Source organism: Phodopus roborovskii, unplaced genomic scaffold (assembly GCF_943737965.1).
Source record: "Phodopus roborovskii unplaced genomic scaffold, PHOROB, whole genome shotgun sequence".
Taxonomy (NCBI): Eukaryota; Metazoa; Chordata; class Mammalia; order Rodentia; family Cricetidae; genus Phodopus; species Phodopus roborovskii.
The window spans coordinates 6,158,958-6,178,408 of NW_026126460.1; the positions used below are offsets into that span (position 1 = coordinate 6,158,958).

General features: G+C 42.8%; 1 protein-coding gene across 1 annotated transcript; it reads left to right on the forward strand.

The window, feature by feature from the left end:
* The first annotated feature begins 353 nt into the window (after window positions 1-353).
* On the forward strand, window positions 354-16,215 carry Nif3l1 (NGG1 interacting factor 3 like 1). The gene is made up of 6 exons (XM_051190254.1): window positions 354-910; window positions 3,677-3,839; window positions 7,823-7,949; window positions 10,480-10,618; window positions 11,948-12,031; window positions 15,848-16,215. Exons 1-6 carry the CDS (start codon window positions 388-390, stop codon window positions 16,030-16,032), a joined length of 1,221 nt encoding a protein of 406 aa, XP_051046211.1. The 5' UTR covers window positions 354-387; the 3' UTR covers window positions 16,033-16,215.
* The last annotated feature ends 3,236 nt before the right edge of the window (window positions 16,216-19,451 follow it).

Consider the following 19,451-nt stretch of genomic DNA (forward strand, 5'->3'; position numbering starts at 1 on the left):
AGACAACCACTGAGAAACAACCGGCTTTGTCCCCGCAACCTTCCGTCTCTGGAGTCGGAAGCAAACATGCACGGGACCACTTCCGCCCAACTTCTTTCCCACATTGCCGGTAGCTTCAGAGCGGAAGTGACGCAAGAAGAGTTTCTGGGACTGGTGAGTAGTGGGCGAGTGAAAGGCTCGCGGGGCTATCTGTTCCTCTCAGTGAGGCTGCGCATCGGGGAGGGCTGTAGCGATTACACGGTGCCACGGAGGATGGGGACAGGAGAGATAGGGGCGGAACACTCCCTTTGCTGCAGGAGGGGCGAGGTTCCTGACCCAAGGATTAAAGCTGTGCCACATGGCCCTTGGTTATTTTGGAAAAGATCGTGAACCAGCTCTTTTACTCATATGCTTTATGCCTCAAAGTGCACGACTGGACTCTACATAAATAGCATTTCCTGTGTTTTGACTCCAGATACGGTTTTACCTGGTTTCTATATGCTGTCATCTGCACACCTGGTACCTACAAGTGTCCGGCTGGCCCCATCCTGGATCCGCAGCTCTTCTCGTTCCTTCATGGATCTGAAGGCTCTGCTTTCCTCCTTGAATGACTTTGCATCGCTCTCATTTGCTGAGAGTTGGGACAATGTGGGATTGCTGGTGGAACCAAGCCCTCCCCATACTGTAAATACACTCTTCCTGACCAACGACTTGACTGAGGAGGTCATGGAGGAGGCTCTGCAGAAGAAGGCAGATCTCATTCTCTCCTACCATCCGCCAATTTTCCGGGCCATGAAGCACATAACTTGGAAAACCTGGAAGGAGCGCCTGGTGATCCGGGCCCTGGAGAATAGGGTCGCCATCTACTCTCCCCACACAGCCTATGATGCCGCACCCCAGGGAGTCAACAACTGGTTGGCCAAAGGGCTTGGTGAGAAACCTCGTTCCTTCAGTATTTAGTGATTTTGTTACATATACTTTGAAGTTTTAGAATGTCTTCGTAGTAAAGCTTGCATTGTTTTTAGGGGAAATGTTTTTTTTTTTTCCTCTCTCTATTTTATATAGTACTAAAAGTGTGTTGCTTAACTTTGGTAATTGGGTTTCCTTTGAAAATGTATTTATTTTTATATCTGTTGAGTGTTTTACCTGCTTGTATGCAAGTGTCCCTCATGTGTACAGTGCCCACGTAGGCCAAAAGAGAGTGTCGGATCCTCTAAAGTTGGAGTTATAGTCCATTGATGAAGGGCTCCAGCAGGCTCGAGTATGGCAAACATGGTGCCAACAGGTTTTGCTTTTTGGACCCCTCTCCCGCTTGCTAATCTGTTCTATTACATTCCTAAAGCTAGGCCCTGAAATCCATTTCATTATTTGGCTAACATGTCCAATCAGGATTTACCAACTCCCCAAGCAGACTCCCCCTTTTTCCTCCTTAAAACCCAGTCCTGCAATAACCACCTTTCTTGCTTGCTTGTGCTTGCGGTGGCTCTTGCTGCGTTTGCTCTTGCTGCGTTTGCTGCCCTCCCCTCTCGCACCCCTCCAGGGTAATACATCTCCTTTGTGCCAAGAATGTGTATAGTTACATCCAGTTCTGACTCCAAAGGTGCCAACCTCCCTTACAGCTATGAAGTGCTGGGAATCAAACACAGGTCCTCTGCAAGAACAAGTATTGCTCTCCACCACTGAACCAGCGCTCCAGCCCAAGTTTCATTCGAAAAATGAACTATTTATTAAGGCTGAAGAATTGGCTCAGCAGTTAAGAAAACTTTTTGTTCCCAGCACCCACAAGGAGGCACACAACCTTGGGTAACTCCAGTCCTAGGGGAATCAATACCCTCTTTTGGCCTCTGTGAACACACATGTGATGTATATATATAATACAGGCAAAACACTCATACACATAAAATAATGTAATACATAAATCTAAACAAAGTCTTTGGAGGAAAAAAAAAAGAAAAATGAAACATTGTAAATTAGGCTTGGTGTGTATAAGTCTGTACTCCATAATCTTATACTTTAAGAGTTCAGGAAAGGTGGGCGGTGGTGGTGCACGCCTTTAATCCCAGCACTCAGGAGGCAGAGGCAGGCAGATCTCTGTGAGTTCGAAACCAGCCTGGTTACAAGAGCTAGTTCCAGGACAGGCTCCAAAGTTAAAGAGAAACCCTGTCTTGAAAAACCAAAAAAGAAAAAAAAAAAAAAATTGTTCAGGAAGCTGAGTCAGGAGAGCTTGAGTTTAAGGCCAGCCTGAGCTGTATAGCCATACAATGGCTACACCAAATATCATCCCACCAAAACCAAACCAACCATGGGATATTTTTGCTCTACTAATGGGTCTCCTTAGCTCAGGCTGGCCTTGAACTCTATGTAATTCAGTTCTATTGCCATCATGAAGGGAAACCAGGGCAGGAACCTGCGGGCAGGAACTGAAGTAGGAGCCATAGAGGAACACTACTTACTGGCTTGCCCCTCATGGCTCAGTTAGCCTACTCAGGGTCCTGGGTTTTCCTACATCTGCCCTTAATCAAGAAATGCCCCACAGTCTTGCCTAGTGCCGATCTGACCGAGGCAGTTTTTTCAATGAGGCTTCCTTTTCCCAGGTGACCTTGGCTTGTCAAGCTGACAAAAGCTAGCCAGCACAGAGGGGGATGAGTAAGCAGACTGTGAGTCTTCATTGCTATGTGGCTTCATGATTGTTCAGTCGGATGACACCGTGTCAGTTCCCGGCTTCATGATTGTTCAGTCGGATGACACCGTGTCAGTTCCCCGGGGCACTCTGAGCTTCGTGAATCAAAGCTCAGGACTTTCAGGAGATGCCTTCTGGGTTAGTTACGTAGACGCTAAGGTTTTCGTCTGGTTTGTTGTTTTGTTTTTATTTATTTATCTTTGTTATTATTGTGTGACTGTGGGGGCACACATTTGTGGGGGTCAGAGGACAACTTTCAGGAGTGGGTTCTCTTCCATCGTGGGTTTCTGGAACTGACCTCAGGTACCTTTACCCAATGAGCCATCTCACTGCCCTCCCCCACCCTAGGAGGAGAAGGGACTTGATCCTCCTGCTTCAGTTTCCTAGTGCTAGAATGAGAGCCACTCCTAGCACAGCATCAGGACCTCTCTGAGTGCACAATGAGTGTTTCAGAACTCATCTGGGGCTAAAGCAATTTCGTTGTTGTTTTGTTTGTTTGAGACAGTCTCACTATGTAGCCTTGGCTGACCTAGAACTTGCTATGTAGATTAGGCTGGCCCAGCCTCTGGCTCTGCCTCCCCAGTTCTGGGATTAAATGTATGCACCACCACACCTGGCCTTGGACTGAAGCCTTGATAATAAAATGATCATTATAAATGTGATCAACAAATAAGTATTTGTGATCTATAGTCTTTGATTTAGATGAATAGATTGACCAAACAGTGAATAATTAAAAAAAAAAAAAGTCAGTGATTCAGTCTTTTTTGTCGAGGATTTCCTGAAATCGGAATCTTCTGGAAAATAATTGTGAAGATAGATTTTATTTTGTATGTCCAGACCAAATCTTTAGATTATAGTGACTGGTAATGAGCATCTAATGCTTATGTATGTATGTTCACATATATAAACAGGAAAGTGAATTCCAAGACATTTCATATAGATTTTACTTATAGTAGTTTATCTCTTTAATTCTAAAGCACTACAGAAGCCTTGATTTCCCCACAACTTTTTCTTCAGGAACTTGCACTACCAGACCCATCCACCCTTCCAAAGCTCCTAACTGTCCCACAGAGGGAACTCACCGGCTAGAATTCAGTGTGAACCACAACCAAGACCTGGACAAAGTCATGTCTACAGTGAAAGGAATTGGAGATGTTTCTGTCACTTCTTTTGCTGCTAGGTACATTGTATATTCCTCTGGTTTAAAAAAGTATTTCATGTTATTTATTTAGCATGTGTATGTGTGTGGACACGTGCACACCATAGTGCATGTGTGGAGGTCAGAGACATCTTGGGGAAGTAGTTCCTTCCTCCCACTGCATGGGTTCCAAAGGTTGAAGTCGCACAGGCTTGGCAGTAAGAACCTTTCTTTACCCACAACCCATCTTGCTGTTCTGTTGTTTTGTTTGTTTGCATTAGTTTTTCCTTTGGGACAGGTCTCATGATGTATGCAAGCTGGCTGCAAACTCCTTCCCTTGCCTCCAAGTGTTGGGGTAACAGATGTGAGCTACCGCTCCTGGCTCTTTTTCTGTTTTAGTTGTGTTTATTTATGTATATGAGAGTTTTATCTGCACTTATGTCTGTGCACCACATGTGTGCCTGGGGCCAAGGAGGCCAGAAGAGGGCAATGGATCCCCTGAGACTGGAAAGACAGACAGTCATGAGCTACTTGGTGGGTGCTCTATAAGGGCAGCCAGTACTCTTAACTGCCAAGCCATCCCTGCAGCCCTACATAAAGCATTTTTAAACCTTCTGGCTATTCTGAGAGATAAGTGTTTCTACTTTAAAGGATGTAGCCAGACCCTAGTGATGTATTCATGTAAGGCTCAGTTTTATCAGTTTCCAGGAAAGCAATGGTTCCCAAGCACTTGAACTGATGAGGTTCATCATTTGTTCATTAAAGTTAGGATAAGAGATACTCTCAGTTAATTCATTCTAATAGGAAGGAAGAAAGGGAGGGAGGGGAAAAAGATGGGCTGGTGAGATGGCTTAGTGGGTAAAAGTAGATACTACCAAGAGTGATGCCCTGAGATCAGTCCCTGGAACCCACATGGTGGAAAGAGAATCCACTCCTGCAAGTTGTCCTCTGACTTCCACATGCCCAAATGCACAATATAATTAAAACAAAACAACAGGAAAGGAGAGGCACCAAGACACACAAGGTAAGCCTTAACAATTGTTTTTTAAAACAAAGATAAAGATTTTTTATTAAATTTGAAATCTGTATAGGGTTACAAGAGGGGATTGATTTGATGCATGGATTGTCTGTTTTGTGTTTTTGTGAAAGGCTCTCACTATTTAGTTCATACTGACCTCAAACTCATAGCTCTTCTGTCTGAGTGTCTCAAATACTGTGATTATAGACATGTATCTCCACACCTAGTGGAATAATGGCTTTTATTATTATTTTATGTGCAATGCATTGGTGTTTTGCCAGCACACATGTCTGTGAGAGGCTGTTGGACTTCCTGTAGCTAGAGTTACAGATAGTTGTAAGCTGCCATGTTGGGAATTGAACCTGGGTCCTCTGGAAGAGCAGTCAGTGCTCTTAACCACGGAACCATCTCACCAGCTCATAGAATAATGGTTAAGTATAGATTTCTTTTGCTTTGTACATTGTAGGCAAGCATTTTCCTACTGTGCTACATCCCCTACATTAAATATAGATTTTTTAAAATGATAAAATCATTACAAATATCCTCAAGTAGATTGAGGAGAATTTCCAGAATCTAAAAACAAACAAACAAAAAAAAACCACAAACAAAAACCTCATTCAAGGAACTTTGAATAGTTTTAAATCACAGGAGTTATTCTGCCACACTGAAATTCCATGCAAATCAAAAGAAAAATAAATTGAAAATAAGGCATTAAAAAAATTCAAACGAATAGCTGGGTGGTGGTGGCACTTGCTTTTAATCCCATCACTTGGGAGGCAAAAGCCAACCTGGTCTACAGAGTGAGTTCTAGGAAAGCCAACGCTACACTGAGAAACTCTTGTCTTGAAAATCAGCCCCCCCTCCCAAACACACACACACACACACACACACACACACACACACACACAAGCCAAAAATTCAAACACTAGCTTCACAATAGCTCAGTGGGTAAAGAAAGGTGCCTGCTGCCAAGCCTCATGCCCTGACTTTGATCCCTGTACCCACATGGTGGGAAGAGAGAACCAAGTCCCCAAAGTTGTTCTCTGACTTCCACACATGCTATGGTGTGCATGTACACACACAGTCAACAAAAGGACTTGAGATGCAAATAATCCCTGCCCTTGTTTACAGGGAACTAGGTACGTCTGCTGTTTTTATAGCTCACACTGGCCTCCGATTTTGATCCTTTTGTCTCAGCCTTCCAAGTGTTGGGATTTAGGCATGTGTCATCCCACCCAGCTGAGAAGTAGGTATCCTTCCAAACATACATAGATAGGAATAGAAAGAAACATAGTTTTGTTTTACATTTTGGTTTTATTTATTCATTTTTGACACAGGCTCTCACTAGCTTACTATATACCTACTGGAACTTGTATGTAGACCAGGCTGGCCTCAAACTAACAGAGATCTGCCTGCCTCTGGTCCTGGAGTGCTAGGATTAAAGGTGTATACCACATCACAGGGCATACACATTCTTTTCTTACCAAATGACATTCTGTGGGTGCTGGGAACTGAGCCCTGGTCCATTTTTACAAAGAGCACAGGCATTTTTAATCGCTAAGTCATCCATTCCATTTCTTCAGCCCGTTTGTTTGACTTTATCTTTTTTGTTTTTGAGACAGGGTCTCTTCTATGTAGTCCTAGCTGTTACATAGACCAGGCTAGCCTTGAACTCACAGAGAACCCCCTGCCTTTGCCTTCTAAAAGCTAGGATCAAAGGTATCCCACACTATGTTTGGTTTATTTGACTTTGTATAGCTTGAGTCTCATGTAGCCCAGCTTGGCCTCTTAACTCCTGATCTTGCCTCTACTTTCCAAGTGCTGGGATTATAGTCATGTGCTACTCAACCTGGTGTCTTTTATTTCTAGAATTCTTTTTTGTTTGTTTGTTTTGTTTTGTTTTTCGAGACAGGGTTTCTCTGTATCGTTTTGGAGCCTGTCTTGGAACTCTCTCTGTAGACCAGGCTGGCCTCAAACTCACAGAGATCTGCCTGCCTCTGCCCCCAAGTGCTGGGATCAAAGGCCCGGGCCACCAACGGCTGGCTAATTCTAGAATTCTACAATCAATAAAACTCTGTGTTTTGTTTCTGTTTGGAGGCAGGTTGTGGCTATCTGGCACAGTCTAGCCTTAGTCCTTCTGCTTTAGCCTCCTGAGTGGTAGAATTACAGGCATGTGCCCCCAGGCTTGCCTATAGAACTTTTTTTTTTTTTTTTTGTAGTTTTTAAAAAATATATATCTTTATTTTTTCTTATTTTACATATCAATCCCAGTGCCCTCTCTCTCCCTCCCTCCCTCCCTCCCTCCTATACCCCTCAGCCCCCCCTCCTGTCCCATTTCCCCTCTACTCCCCAGGGAGGGTGATGCCCTCCAGGAGGGATCATCAAAATCTGTCAAATCTTTTGGAGCAGGGTCTTTGTCCTCCTTCCTGCCTTTATTGCCTATAAAACTCTTAATACCAGTTTGTTTTGAGAATCCCTAAAGTGCTCTTTCTCTGAATGTGGCTCAAGGACTTGCTATCCTTTATGGGCACTTAATGCAAATACAGATTTGTGGCTCATTTCTATTCTGTGTAATTTGGATTCAGTCATTGAAAATTACCCTCAGAGGATGAAGATACTTGCTGCCAAGCCTGATGGGACTTGGTTTTGATCCTTGGGACCTGCATGATAGAAAGAGGAAATCAACTCCATGAGTTGTCCTCTGATACACACGCACGCACGCACACATACATGTAAAAAGATTTTCCATTTTTTTTTTCTATCTCTGACTATAGATGTTCTATTTTACTGGCATATATTGAAGGATTTAGCCACTATTGTTTTAAGCTGGTAGGCTTAAAATGTCAGAGGGTTCTGAGGCAGCTGCAGTTTGAAAATACTGTATTAGTTGGGATTAAGCAAGTTCTTCTGATCATATCTTTGGTTTCATGTAAATCTTCATAGCAGGTTATAGACTGTCCGGTGTTTAAAATGCTTCATCCTAGTCAAACAACTGATTTTTTTCTAGGTGTGATGATGAGGAACAAACATGGATCAGTCTGAACTGTACTCAGAAAGCTTTGATGCAGATGCTAGCTTTTCTCTCCCAGAACAGACAACTTCATCAGAAAACTGAAATTCTCTCACTGGAGAAGGTAAGAATTTCTTTCTGCCCTTATGCTGCTGTGCATTTTAACAGCTGTGTTGATGCATACCTGGCATGCAGATTGTGTGTGTTTAATGTGTGGATGTTGGCAGGTTGTATTACTATCGTTCTTGCATTGCAAATTCATTTGTAAACTTGCCATCAAGGGCCAGCAAGATGGCTCAATAGGTAAAGGTGGTTGTGGTGCTAGCCTGGCAACCTGAGTTTGCATCCCAGAACTCATAGGTGCAGGAGAGAATTGACTGTGTGTACACACACAGACATACAGACCCGAAGTATGCTGAGGACATATCCCTGGACACTATATTGTGAGAAGGAGATAGTCTGGGATTAGGAAAGCATTGGTACTTACTTCTTTGTGGTCTTAGACTTGGGTATTTATTACCCCTCCTGTATTGTGTCAGTTCCTTTTCTGTTGCTGTGGCAAGTCACCATGACCAAGGCAGCTTACAAAAAGGAAAAAAGTGTGTAATTGGGTTTACAGTGTCAATGGGTTAAAGATGGCAGGGAGCAGGCCGGGCAGCACCAACTGCTGATAGCTCACATCCTGATCCACAAATAGGGAGAAGGAACACAGGGAATGGCTTGAGTCTTTTGAAACCTCAAACCCCACCCCCAATGACCTCCTCTAACCAGGCCACACCTCCACATCTTTCCTACCAACTGGAGATCAAGTATTCAAACATAAGGAGCTTTTGGGGTAGAGCTATTTTCACTCAACCACCACATTTAGGTTTGTGGCCATGTCATCAGGAAAAGTATATTTAATCCAACTTCAGAAGTCCTCATAGTCTTTCACAATCCCAATATTTATTAAAAATCCGAGTCCAGTGTCTTTTCTGAGTATCTTAGTTAGGGTTTTACTGCTGTGAAGAGACACCATGACCACAGCAACTCTTATAAAGGAAAACATTTAGTTAGACTTGCTTTTACTTTCAGAGGTTTAGTCCATTATCCTCATGAGAAGCATGGCTTTACTTTTACAGTTCACAAAATGGCTTCTCAGTGCCTCTCTGCAGGGACTTTCCTGCCTCACACTTAGCTTCCATAACCACGGAGGAAGATTCATTAACTCTGTGTTAGTGCACCCTTCGGGACCCTACAGCTGGAACTACGTGGACAACACTGCCAAGTTCAGCTGCCCACTGGAGGTGGGGCCTGCCCTTGGAACACTTCTGCAGAAGCTTTGGTGATTGTAGCTTTTTCCCTTAGGCAGTTTTCACAAGTTGGAAGTTCAGCTGGGTGGGGTCTTCCCCTGACTGCATGTCTCCCTTTCCCATCAGGCCTCTGCCTATCTTTTGGTTGATTGTTAAATTTCCTGGTGTTCTTTTACTTTTCAAACTACATTTTGTATTTCTTTTTGCCCTGCTTGCCCAGTTTCATTGTAGATGTGTGTGTGTAAGAGTGATAACTAGTAACCAATTGACAGGCTATCTTGATTTAGCCTCAAGAATATTTTTAGAACAAGAGCAGAAAATAGCCACATTCCTCACCACATGCCATATATCACAAGACTAGTGTGGCTAGCCAGTGGATCTTGTTGAGTAGGAGGCCAGCCTGGTATACAGGCCCCTCTGAAACTTTGAGCTGAGCTTCCTCTGTCCACATTGCTCACATCATTTGGTTTAGAATGTCTTTCCATGTCCTGTCATAGTGTCCATTTTTATCTCCTTTCTGGTTTTCTTTAAGTTCTAAGTCCCAGTAAAACCAAAGATTCCAGTCACAGCTCATTTGGTCATTCATATATATATAGAATTTTATGTGTAGGAGTGTTTGTTGACAGTGCCTATGGGAGCCAGAAGAGGGTGTTGGAACCCTTGGACTTAGAAGTAGTTGTGAAATGCCATGTGGGTACTGTGACCCAATCCTGGGTCTTCTGCAAGAACAGCCAAGTGCACCTCATTGCTGAGCCCTCTCTCCAGCACCGTTTGTCATTCCTTTTTGTTTCTGTAACAGTAGCATCTACCTTGAATTTAAAATTTTACTTTTGCTTATGTGTTAAATATCTAGCAGGGCCAGGCACATGCCTTTAATCCCAGCACTTGGCAGGCAGAAGCAGGAGGATCTCTGTGAGTTTGAGGCCAGCCTGGTCTACAGAGTGAGTTCCAAGACAGCTGGAACCCTTTCTTGCAAAAAAAAAAAAAAAAAAAAAAAAAAAAATCTAGCAGGGTGTGTGTGAGCTTCTAGAAGTTAGAATGTTTTTGTTGGATGTGCATCCTAAACTTTGGCTTAAGCTGCCACATGCTTATGTACATTAATCTTACTGATTCAAGTTGTTCTATACATTTCTTAGGGATCAATAATATCCCCCCCCCCTTTTTTTTTTTTCTTTTGATTTTTCCAGACAGGGTTTCTCTATAGGTTTGGAGAGTGTCCTGGAACTCTCTTTGAAGACCAGGCTGGTCTCTAACTCTCAGAGATCCGCCTGCCTCTGCCTCCTGAATGCTGGGATCAAAGGCGTTCACCACCAATGCATGCTTATGGGATTGATAATATTCCTAACATGAGTGTCTCTTTAGCCTTTGCTTCTGGATACTGGAATGGGACGGTTGTGCACATTGGATGAATCGGTCTCCCTGGCAACAATGATAGAGCGAATCAAACAACACCTAAAACTCTCTCATCTTCGCTTAGCTCTTGGAGTAGGAAAGACTGTAGGTAAGTGTCTTTCATCATCTAGCAGATCTGTGGTAACCTTGGGCAGATTTTGGTTTTGGTTTACTTTTTCATAGAACATAGTATGGCTATGAACTCCTTTGTCTGTCTCTCAAGTGCTGGGATTACAGGTGCGTCCTGCTTTTATTCATGTAAGTAGTAAAGAACGTGTTAGTAGTTCACGGACATAACTGGTTTACTTTGTCAACCAGGATGGACTGGGCTGTAATGTGGAATACATTTCCTGAGCCTAAATGATAGAACTTATTTCTTAGTATTGGAAGAATGTTAATTATAAACTGGTAAGTGTTGCAACAAGAATAGAGGGTTTTAAATCATTAGGTAAAAATTCTAGATTAGGCTGTGGTCCACACCTTCTAGCACCTGGCGGAAGCAGGTAAATCTCTGTGCTTGAGCTGGATCTACAAAGTGAGCTGCATCTAAGGCTACACCCTGAGATCCTGTCTTTAAAAAGGAGGAGAGGAAGAGGTACCTAATATATCCTGGGTTGTTTTTGTTTTTTTTTAAATTTTGTTAACTTGAAGTGTTCGTGTGTATGTTGTCAGACCCCCTGGAGATAAATGACAGGTGCTTGTGAGCCACCAGACCCGGGTACTGGGAGCCAAACTTGGGTCCTTGGGAAGAGCAGCAAGTGTTTTTAAACTGACCATCCATCTCGGCTGCTCTGTGTTTCTCTTTCTTTAACTTGCCTTCTTGCACTGTCTGCAGACCCAGCTGAGGTTTGTTGTTAGCACTGAGGCAAAGCTGGAGCTGCAACAAACACTGCTATTGCTACTCAGACGCCCGGGATTTGTGCAGCCGCATCCGAATAACTGTGCCCTCACGTTCTCTGCTTAGTGCCAAAGATGGAGGTTTGCCTAAGTTTAAAAATTGCTTTTGGAGCTGGGCACGCTGCCACATGCCTGGATTCTGAGCATTTGTGGAGCTGAGACAGGAAGGATCATTAATTTTGGCTAGCCCTGAATTTAGGGCTATCCTCACACATGCTGGGATTACACCATGCTCCCTCCCCCCACGCCCCAACCCTGCTACCTATCTATCTCTATTTAGGTTTTTGGAGATAGGGTTTCTTTGTGAAACAGCCCTGTCTGTCTCAGGACTCACTCTGTAGACCAGGCTGACCACTCATGGAGATCCGCCTGCCTCTACCTCCCAAGTGCTAGGATTAAAGGTGTGCCCCATTACACAATAATTCATATACTGGTAAAGAGACTAGTCAGTCTAAATCAGGGTTGGGATTTGCAAGTTGTAGTGTTCAACTGAAAGGGGTTATGTCTCTCTATAATAACATCTCTTGCTTTTGTCTTAAAGAGTCCCCAGTCAAAGTTGTGGCCCTGTGTGCTGGTTCTGGGGGCAGCATTCTACAAGGAGTGGAAGCTGACCTTTACCTCACAGGTAGGACCATTTCTAGATCTCTTCCTCAACGTTGCTTTACTTCTTAAACATTCAAAACTAGATTTCAGGGCTGTGCCTGGCACAGGTTGAAGTGTAATCCACAGCCTTTTCCCTTTCATTTCTATGTTTGTTTTTGCAGTGCAGGGTGTTAGAAGAGCTTCCTACATGCCAGCAAACATTCTTCTACCAAGCTATACCACCAACCCCTACTGTTTTGAACTTGAAAGGAACTGAAGAGATACTGTGTTGTCTCTAGAGGGGAGAAATTACTTGACAACCCATTAGTTTGCCCCTGAAATTGACTTCAGTTGATATTTCCTTAACTGTTTTTCTGAGATTTCATGTTAGCTAATGTGGTGCTTCTACCTTGTTACCTGGGCTGGAAGGAGGTTCCTTTTGATCCAAAAGCTAAGTATCAGTTCTGTCAGTCTAAGTTCTTCCCTTATCGCTACTCAAGCATATATCCTACCTGAAGTACTGCAATGTCCCCCTCTCCTTTTTTTTGTTCTCTTTGGAGGTTTTATTTTTACTGTGCCATGGCACACACATGTAGCACTCAGAAGACAACGTTTAGGAGTTGGTTCTCACCCTGTGGGTTCCTGAGACTGACCTTGACTTGTCAGTTTGAGGGCAAGTGCCCTTAGCCGCTGAGCCACTGAGGCAAGGTCTCACCGGGTAGTCCTGCCTAGCCTAGAACTCGTCTGGTAGACCAAGTTAGTTGACCCTCCCATGTGTCCAGGTGAAGCGTAAGTGGGCCCCCTCCCCCCTGCTTAAGAGCTTTCTCTGTGTATGGTGCCTCTTTCTTCTCCCGTTTTGTACTTTTAGTGATGATCTTTAAAAAAAGACACTGCCTTTTTGAGATGGGGGTCTCACTACAGAGTGAGTAGTAGTGGATGACCTAGAACTTCAGAGATCATCTGCCTCAAGTGCTGGGACTAAAGGCATGCACCACCATGCTCATCTTTTTCTTGTGTTTTGAAACTAAGTCTCACAGTGAGACTAGGCCAACCTCAGACTTGCCCTGCCTCAGTGTGCATCCCCCTCAGCCCTGTTTAATTCTTACTTAAAGAAGTATTTGAGGGCTGAGGAGATGCCCAGTTGGTGAAGTGATTGCCTTGCCCACAGTCCTGGTGCTAGGAGACAAGGGGAATCTCTGGGGTTTACTGGTCAGCCAGTCTAGAGGAGTTGCTGAGCTCGGAGTTCAATAAGACTTGATCTAAAAATATAAAAATGTACTAATTCCCCACGTTCACATAGGGGATTCCTGGTTCTGAGATGACACAAGGAACCTCGGGTAAAGTGTCAGTGTGTCTGGACTTCCCACCTATGTGTGTACACATAATCCTTTACATACACATAGGAGGCTTGGCTTTGTCATGACTAACTATGTCCTCAAACCAAGCAGAGGTAAAGGAAGCTCAATTAAAGAATTGTGGGGAGGCTGGCAGCACAGGGATGGGTCAGGAGGACCGCCTTCAGAGAAAACTTGAACTTCAGTTTGAGGAACTATGGTGACCTTGATGATCGCATCCTTTACCTGGCCACTGTTCTGAGCAGAGCCAGAGGACTAACGGCATTTTAAAGTGACCTCCCCCTTGTGCACCCGCTTCTACACCTACATATGACCCCTGACCCTGAGGGTTAGAAAAAGTGAGATGAAGACCTCTAGGACCAGGCTCCAGGGTCAGCCTCTAACCATTCCCATCGCTGCTCCTCCTGAATCTATGTTGTATTATCTAGCACTGTCTTTTTTATAAAAAAGTACATACTACTTACACCCGATGGGTTTCATTACGACACATTCATGCATGTATACTCTGAACACACTCTTGCCCTTCCATTCCTGCTGAACCCTCTCCTCTTCCTTCCCAACAAGCTCCTGTTTTCTCTTATGACCCAGTGAGTCTCACTAAAGTTGCTCACACACCTCCATGGGCACCCATACATGAATGACATGTACCATACACACATACACATAGTTAAAAAAAAAATAAAAAACAAATCTAGTTCTTAGGAATTATACAGTAATTGTACACAAGATAAATTCAAGCAAGGGTGATTGCATACAAACTATTCCTAACAGTGAACCGATACTATTGTATAGAGTTGAAAATAGTTCAATTTCCCAAAAAGAACACTTTTGTTTTTTTAACATTTATTTTATGTATATGGTGCTCTACTTGCATGCTTGAAGAGGGCATCAAATCCCATTATAGGTAGCCATTGGTTGCTGGGAATTGAACCCAGGACCTCTGGAAGAGGTCTTAAGAGGTCCAGTGTTCTTAACTGCTGAGCCATCTCTCCAGCCCCCACTTTCATTTTTACATTTAAAAAAATTAGCTGGGATCTGATGGTGCATGCCTTAAATCCCATGACTTGGGAGCTAAAGGCAGGAGGATCTCTGTGAGTTCAAGTTAAGCCTGGTCTACAGAACAATTTCCAGAACAGCCAGGGCTACACAGAGAAACCCTGTCTCAAAAAAAAAAAAAAAAAAAAAAAAAAAAAAATTAAGATTTTAATTTTTAATGGCTTTATATCTGTAAACACTGATTAAAGTTTATTTTTTTATAAACAAACCAAATTGTATGTAACACATACACAGGCACATACTTTATTATTTCAAGTTTCATATGTATTGATCATTTTTATCTCTCTTCCCCTACAATATTTTTGTTTTTAAAAATTGAAAACATATTTGAGTTTTCCCTGTATCTTTTCACAGTAACTTTTTTTCTTCTTTCTTTTTGGTTGGTCAAGACAGGGTTTCTCCGTATAACAGCTCTGGTTGTCCTGGAACTCTCTCTGTAGACCAGGCTGGTCTCAAACTCAGAGATTGGCGTCTGCCTCCTGAGTGCTGGGATTAAATAAATGCACTACCACTGCCACAATAACAAGGCATTTTCCCCCCCTTTGGTTGCTTATTTGTGGATAGGGTCTCCTATAACCCAGAATCGCCTCAAACTATTTAGCTGAGGCTGCCCTTGGACTCTTGATCCTCTTGCCTTGGCTTCCCAAGTTCCAGGACTACACCATCATCCTTGGCAGAATTTTGCATCAGTCAGAGAAAAATATTTATGTCAAAAATGCTACAAAACTGGGTTGTTGTTTTTTGTTTGGCTTTGGTTGTTCAAGATAGGGTTTCTCTGTGTGGCTTTGTAGACCAGGCTGGCTTTGAACTCACAGATATTCACCTTCTGCCTCCTGAGTGCTGGGATCAAAGGTGTGCACCTCCACTGCCTGTCTGTTTGGAGTAACTGTTGAGTAACTGTTTTGAGTAACACAAACATAAGAGGGAAATCCTACACCTGGACTTATGTGACAAGTTAAAGCAAAAATGCTTGCCAGGTGGTGGTGGCACACTTTTAATACCAGGAGGCAGAGGCAGGTGAATCTCTAAGTTCTAAGCCAGCCTGGTCTACAGAGTGAGTTCCAAGCCAGCCTCCCAAGCTACAGAGAAACCCTGCCTCAAAAACAAAAACGAAACAATAAAAAATGCTGGCACTTTCAAAATACTGTATGAAACTATCTTCAGGCCATAAAAATAAAGTTAGATGAAATTCATATTTTGTGCTCAAGGGATAAACACACAGCAGCACACCCACATGATATGGGCAGCAAACACAGGACCTTGTGCACGAGAGGCAAGCATTCTACATCTGACCACACCGTAAGCTCTCCCTCTGTTTCGGTGCTCTGGTGTAGCGCGGCATTGCATCCATTCCTTCAGAATACAAACATGGGCTTTCTGTCACAGTGAATCAGGCTGCATAGATTCCATGTCTAATATTAAGAAGTTGCTTTTTCCTCCTTTGGCAGGTGAAATGTCCCACCATGATGTTCTGGATGCTGCTTCCAAAGGAATAAATGTCATTCTTTGTGAACATAGCAACACTGAACGAGGCTTCCTTTCCGATCTTCAACAAATGCTGGGTGTTCACTTGGAGAATAAGGTTAATATTATCCTGTCTGAGACAGACAGGGACCCTCTTCATGTGGTTTAAAACATATAGGACATCACCGTGACACAAGCTCCACATCATTTGGATTAAAATAGGAATGTGTGGGAAGAGTTAGTGGTGCTGTCATCCTTTATTCCAACAACATCATTTTCAGTTCGTCAGTCTGGCCCACCAAATGTGAAAGCCACATGTAAAGAGTACAATAAAGACAAACATTCATTGTAAGCTCTTGGAAAAGACAACTAAAATCTGTATATAAACAAGGTATTTTTTGTTTGGTTTTTTTATTTGTGACAGAATCTCATGTAACCCGGGATAGCCTCCACCTCACTATTCAGCTGAGGCTAGCCTTGGACTTTTGATCCTCATGCCCACCAAATGCTGGGATTAATAAAGGCATGCACTTAACATGCCTGGAAAGTAGCTCTGTAAAAATGGGTGTTTCAGTCTCAATGATCTCTGCCCTTTGGTTAATCTTAAACATCATTTAAAAACAGATTTGGAGCTGGGTGTGTAGTACACAACTATAATCCCAGTATCTGGCAGGCAAAGGTATGAAGTTTATGCTGTCCAAGCTTGCCTGGAACCCTAAATCTCCAAAGAAAAAGAAAGAAAGCAACTGGAGAGATGGCTCAGCAGTTAAACATACTTGCCGCTCTTGCACTAGACTGGAATTCACTTCCCAGCACTAACATGGCAGCTCACAACCACATGTAACTCCAGCTTTAGGGCACCCACACTCACAAAGACAAGAAAAACAGAAACAAAAAATGGATTTAGATTTATTTCTAAGCAGCATTTTGGGGTGATGAAGACATTCTATGTGCTTTTAAGTTAGGTATCAAAGAAATGTTAATCGGGCTTTTAAAAAATTATAGGTCAGCCAGGTGTTGGTGGTGCTCACCTTTAGTCCCAGCACTTGGGAGGCAGAAGCAGGTGGATCTCTGTGAGTTCGAGACCAGCCTGGTCCACAGAGCAAAGAGTTCCAAGACAAGCTCCAAAGCAATACAGAAAAACCCTGTCTTGAAAAAAAAAAAAAAGACAAATAAATAAATAAATAAATCATAGGTGATCACTATCTACATTTGTATTCCTATAATTTTGTTTTATAGTGGTATAGGAATCAAACTAAGCACCTCGTTTTAAGCTGGCACTGTGAACCTGGGAGAGAGAGCCTAAAGCTGAGGCAGACCGAAGTCTCATGCAATAGCCAACTTTATTGAGAGCATGAGACGATTTATACTCTGAGCGTTAAGAGTCACCTGAGTAAAGTGACCATCACAAGACAAATGGCACTTGGCAAAAACATGTTTTTTTCATAGAGGTATATGAACAAGTAACAATAGCCAGCTGTAATGAATACTCTAAAGTGAACACACTCCTATCTGCTACCCCTAGGAGAAACATGAAAGCACATTCCAAGAACAATTTTGTGTTTTTGAAGAAACCAAGGTCACTAGACTCTTATTTTCTCACAAGCACTCAAAATTCCCCTTGTATACAACCTTTTTGTTTATTTTTTTGAGACAGGGTTTCTCTGTGCAACAGTCGTGGCTATGCACTTTCATTGTAGACCAGGCGGGCCTCAAACTCATTGACAACCTCCCAGGTGCTGGGATTAAAGGCATGCACCACCACTGCCCATCAGTATAACTCTATTCTTGGACTGTGTTCCAACATTGTGAATGGAAGGCTAACTGTTCTCCATTTCCTGCAGGTAGTCTACAAGCCATACTAAGAAAGACATTGTCGTTCCCCATGTCCTCTCTTATGGAGAACCTAAAATATGTTTGTGTTTGTGTATGTGTATGTCATAAACCCAGAAGGGGAAGAGACCAGATGAATAGATTTTTAAGGAAAAGGAGGGTAATGAGGGTCATGGTATAGCATGAGAGGGGCGTGGCTACTGGGGAGGAGAATGAAAGAGGACCAAGTGTAATGTCGTTAGTAAACCCATTACCTTTGCACACTAACCTAAAAATTAAAACCAAGGGCTGGAGGAATGGCTCAGAGGTTAAGAGCACTGGCTGCTCTTCCAGAAGTCCTGAGTTCAAATTCCAACAACCACATGATGACTCACAACCATCTGTAAAGAGATCTGGTGCCCTATTCTGACCTACAGGTGACATGCAGGCAGAACACTGTATACATAATAAATAAATAAATCTAAATAAATAAATAAAACCAAAGAGCTTGACTGGTGAACTCCTCCAGGCCAAGCAAATTATCCAGGAATTATAGCTTCAAGTCACTATAACTCCTAGACATTAAGGAACAATGCTGCTCAGGAGAGTGAGTATACAGTAATATGCCATGGTAACTATTATGGTTATAAGATGCACTCAAAGTCCTTTTCAAACACAAAACAACTAGCACTAGAAATGATTACACACACTGGTCTTTTATTTATTACTAGTAACATCTATTTAAAAAACAAAAAACAAAACTATAAAGCCAGTTGGTGGCACACACCTTTAATCCCCCAGCACTGGGCAGGCCGAGGCAGGTGGATCTCTATGAGTTTGAGGCTAACCTAGTCTACAAAGTGAGTTACAGGACAGCCAGGACTGTTACATGGAGAAACCCTCTATCAACAGTCAGAAAAACAAACAAACAAAAAAAAAAAAACTATAGAACGTATAGGGCAAATGCAAAGATGTTTCGTTTATAATGTGGCAGTTATAATGAACTAGATATATTAAACAAAAACACGAGGCACACAGAACTAGGGAGATGGCTCAGTGAGTAAGAGTGCTTGCTCTGAGAACATGAGGACCTGAGTTTGAAACCCAGCACCCAGGGAAAGAGCTGGGCCTGGCTCTACTGCCCTCACGCCGGCACTGGTGGGAAGACAAGCTGACCCTGATAGGTGCTTACGGTTCCGTGAGACCCTCTCAAGATCCTAAGGCAGGAAGTGGTTAGCATCTTACTCTGGCCTCTGCATACATGCACACACTCACGTACCACACACCACAAAAAGCAAAGTACAAACCAGCAAATTTCATGTTATCAGCGTGTATTTATTTAATGCTTGTTGTTTTCTAAAACAGGGCATCACTGTAGCTTAGACTGATCTAGAGCTCATTAACTAATCCAGGCCTTGATCTCATGTTTCGTCCTGCCTCAGCCTTCTCAGTGTTGGGATTACAACTGTGAGCTTCTGTTTTGCTACTGATGTTTTGAAAGGAGAGAAGCAATCTGCCTCTGATTCCTGAATGGCAACTGAATGCCAGCTACACCTGTGTGCTATTTAAGAAAATAAAAAAATGTCCATGTACAAAATAATGAAATGCTTTTTTATCTATTGTTCTGAAAACAATTATTAACATGTAAATCAGGATTTTATGTTTTAGCCTGGCTTCTCATTTCTTTCATAAAAATTAAGGTCATGGTACAAATATTAACTATTTTAAGTATGCTTTCTACATTGGGCACATGCCCTATCTAGTCCTTAGACTTCT

Bases quoted from the DNA above. Each gene is read 5' to 3' on its own strand.
- Nif3l1 (XM_051190254.1), top strand. From the start codon at position 388: ATGCTTTATGCCTCAAAGTGCACGACTGGACTCTACATAAATAGCATT. The intron at 911-3,676 runs GTGAGAAACCTC...CTTTTTCTTCAG, and splicing joins CTGGTTGGCCAAAGGGCTTG to GAACTTGCACTACCAGACCC. The intron at 3,840-7,822 runs GTACATTGTATA...ATTTTTTTCTAG, and splicing joins GTCACTTCTTTTGCTGCTAG to GTGTGATGATGAGGAACAAA.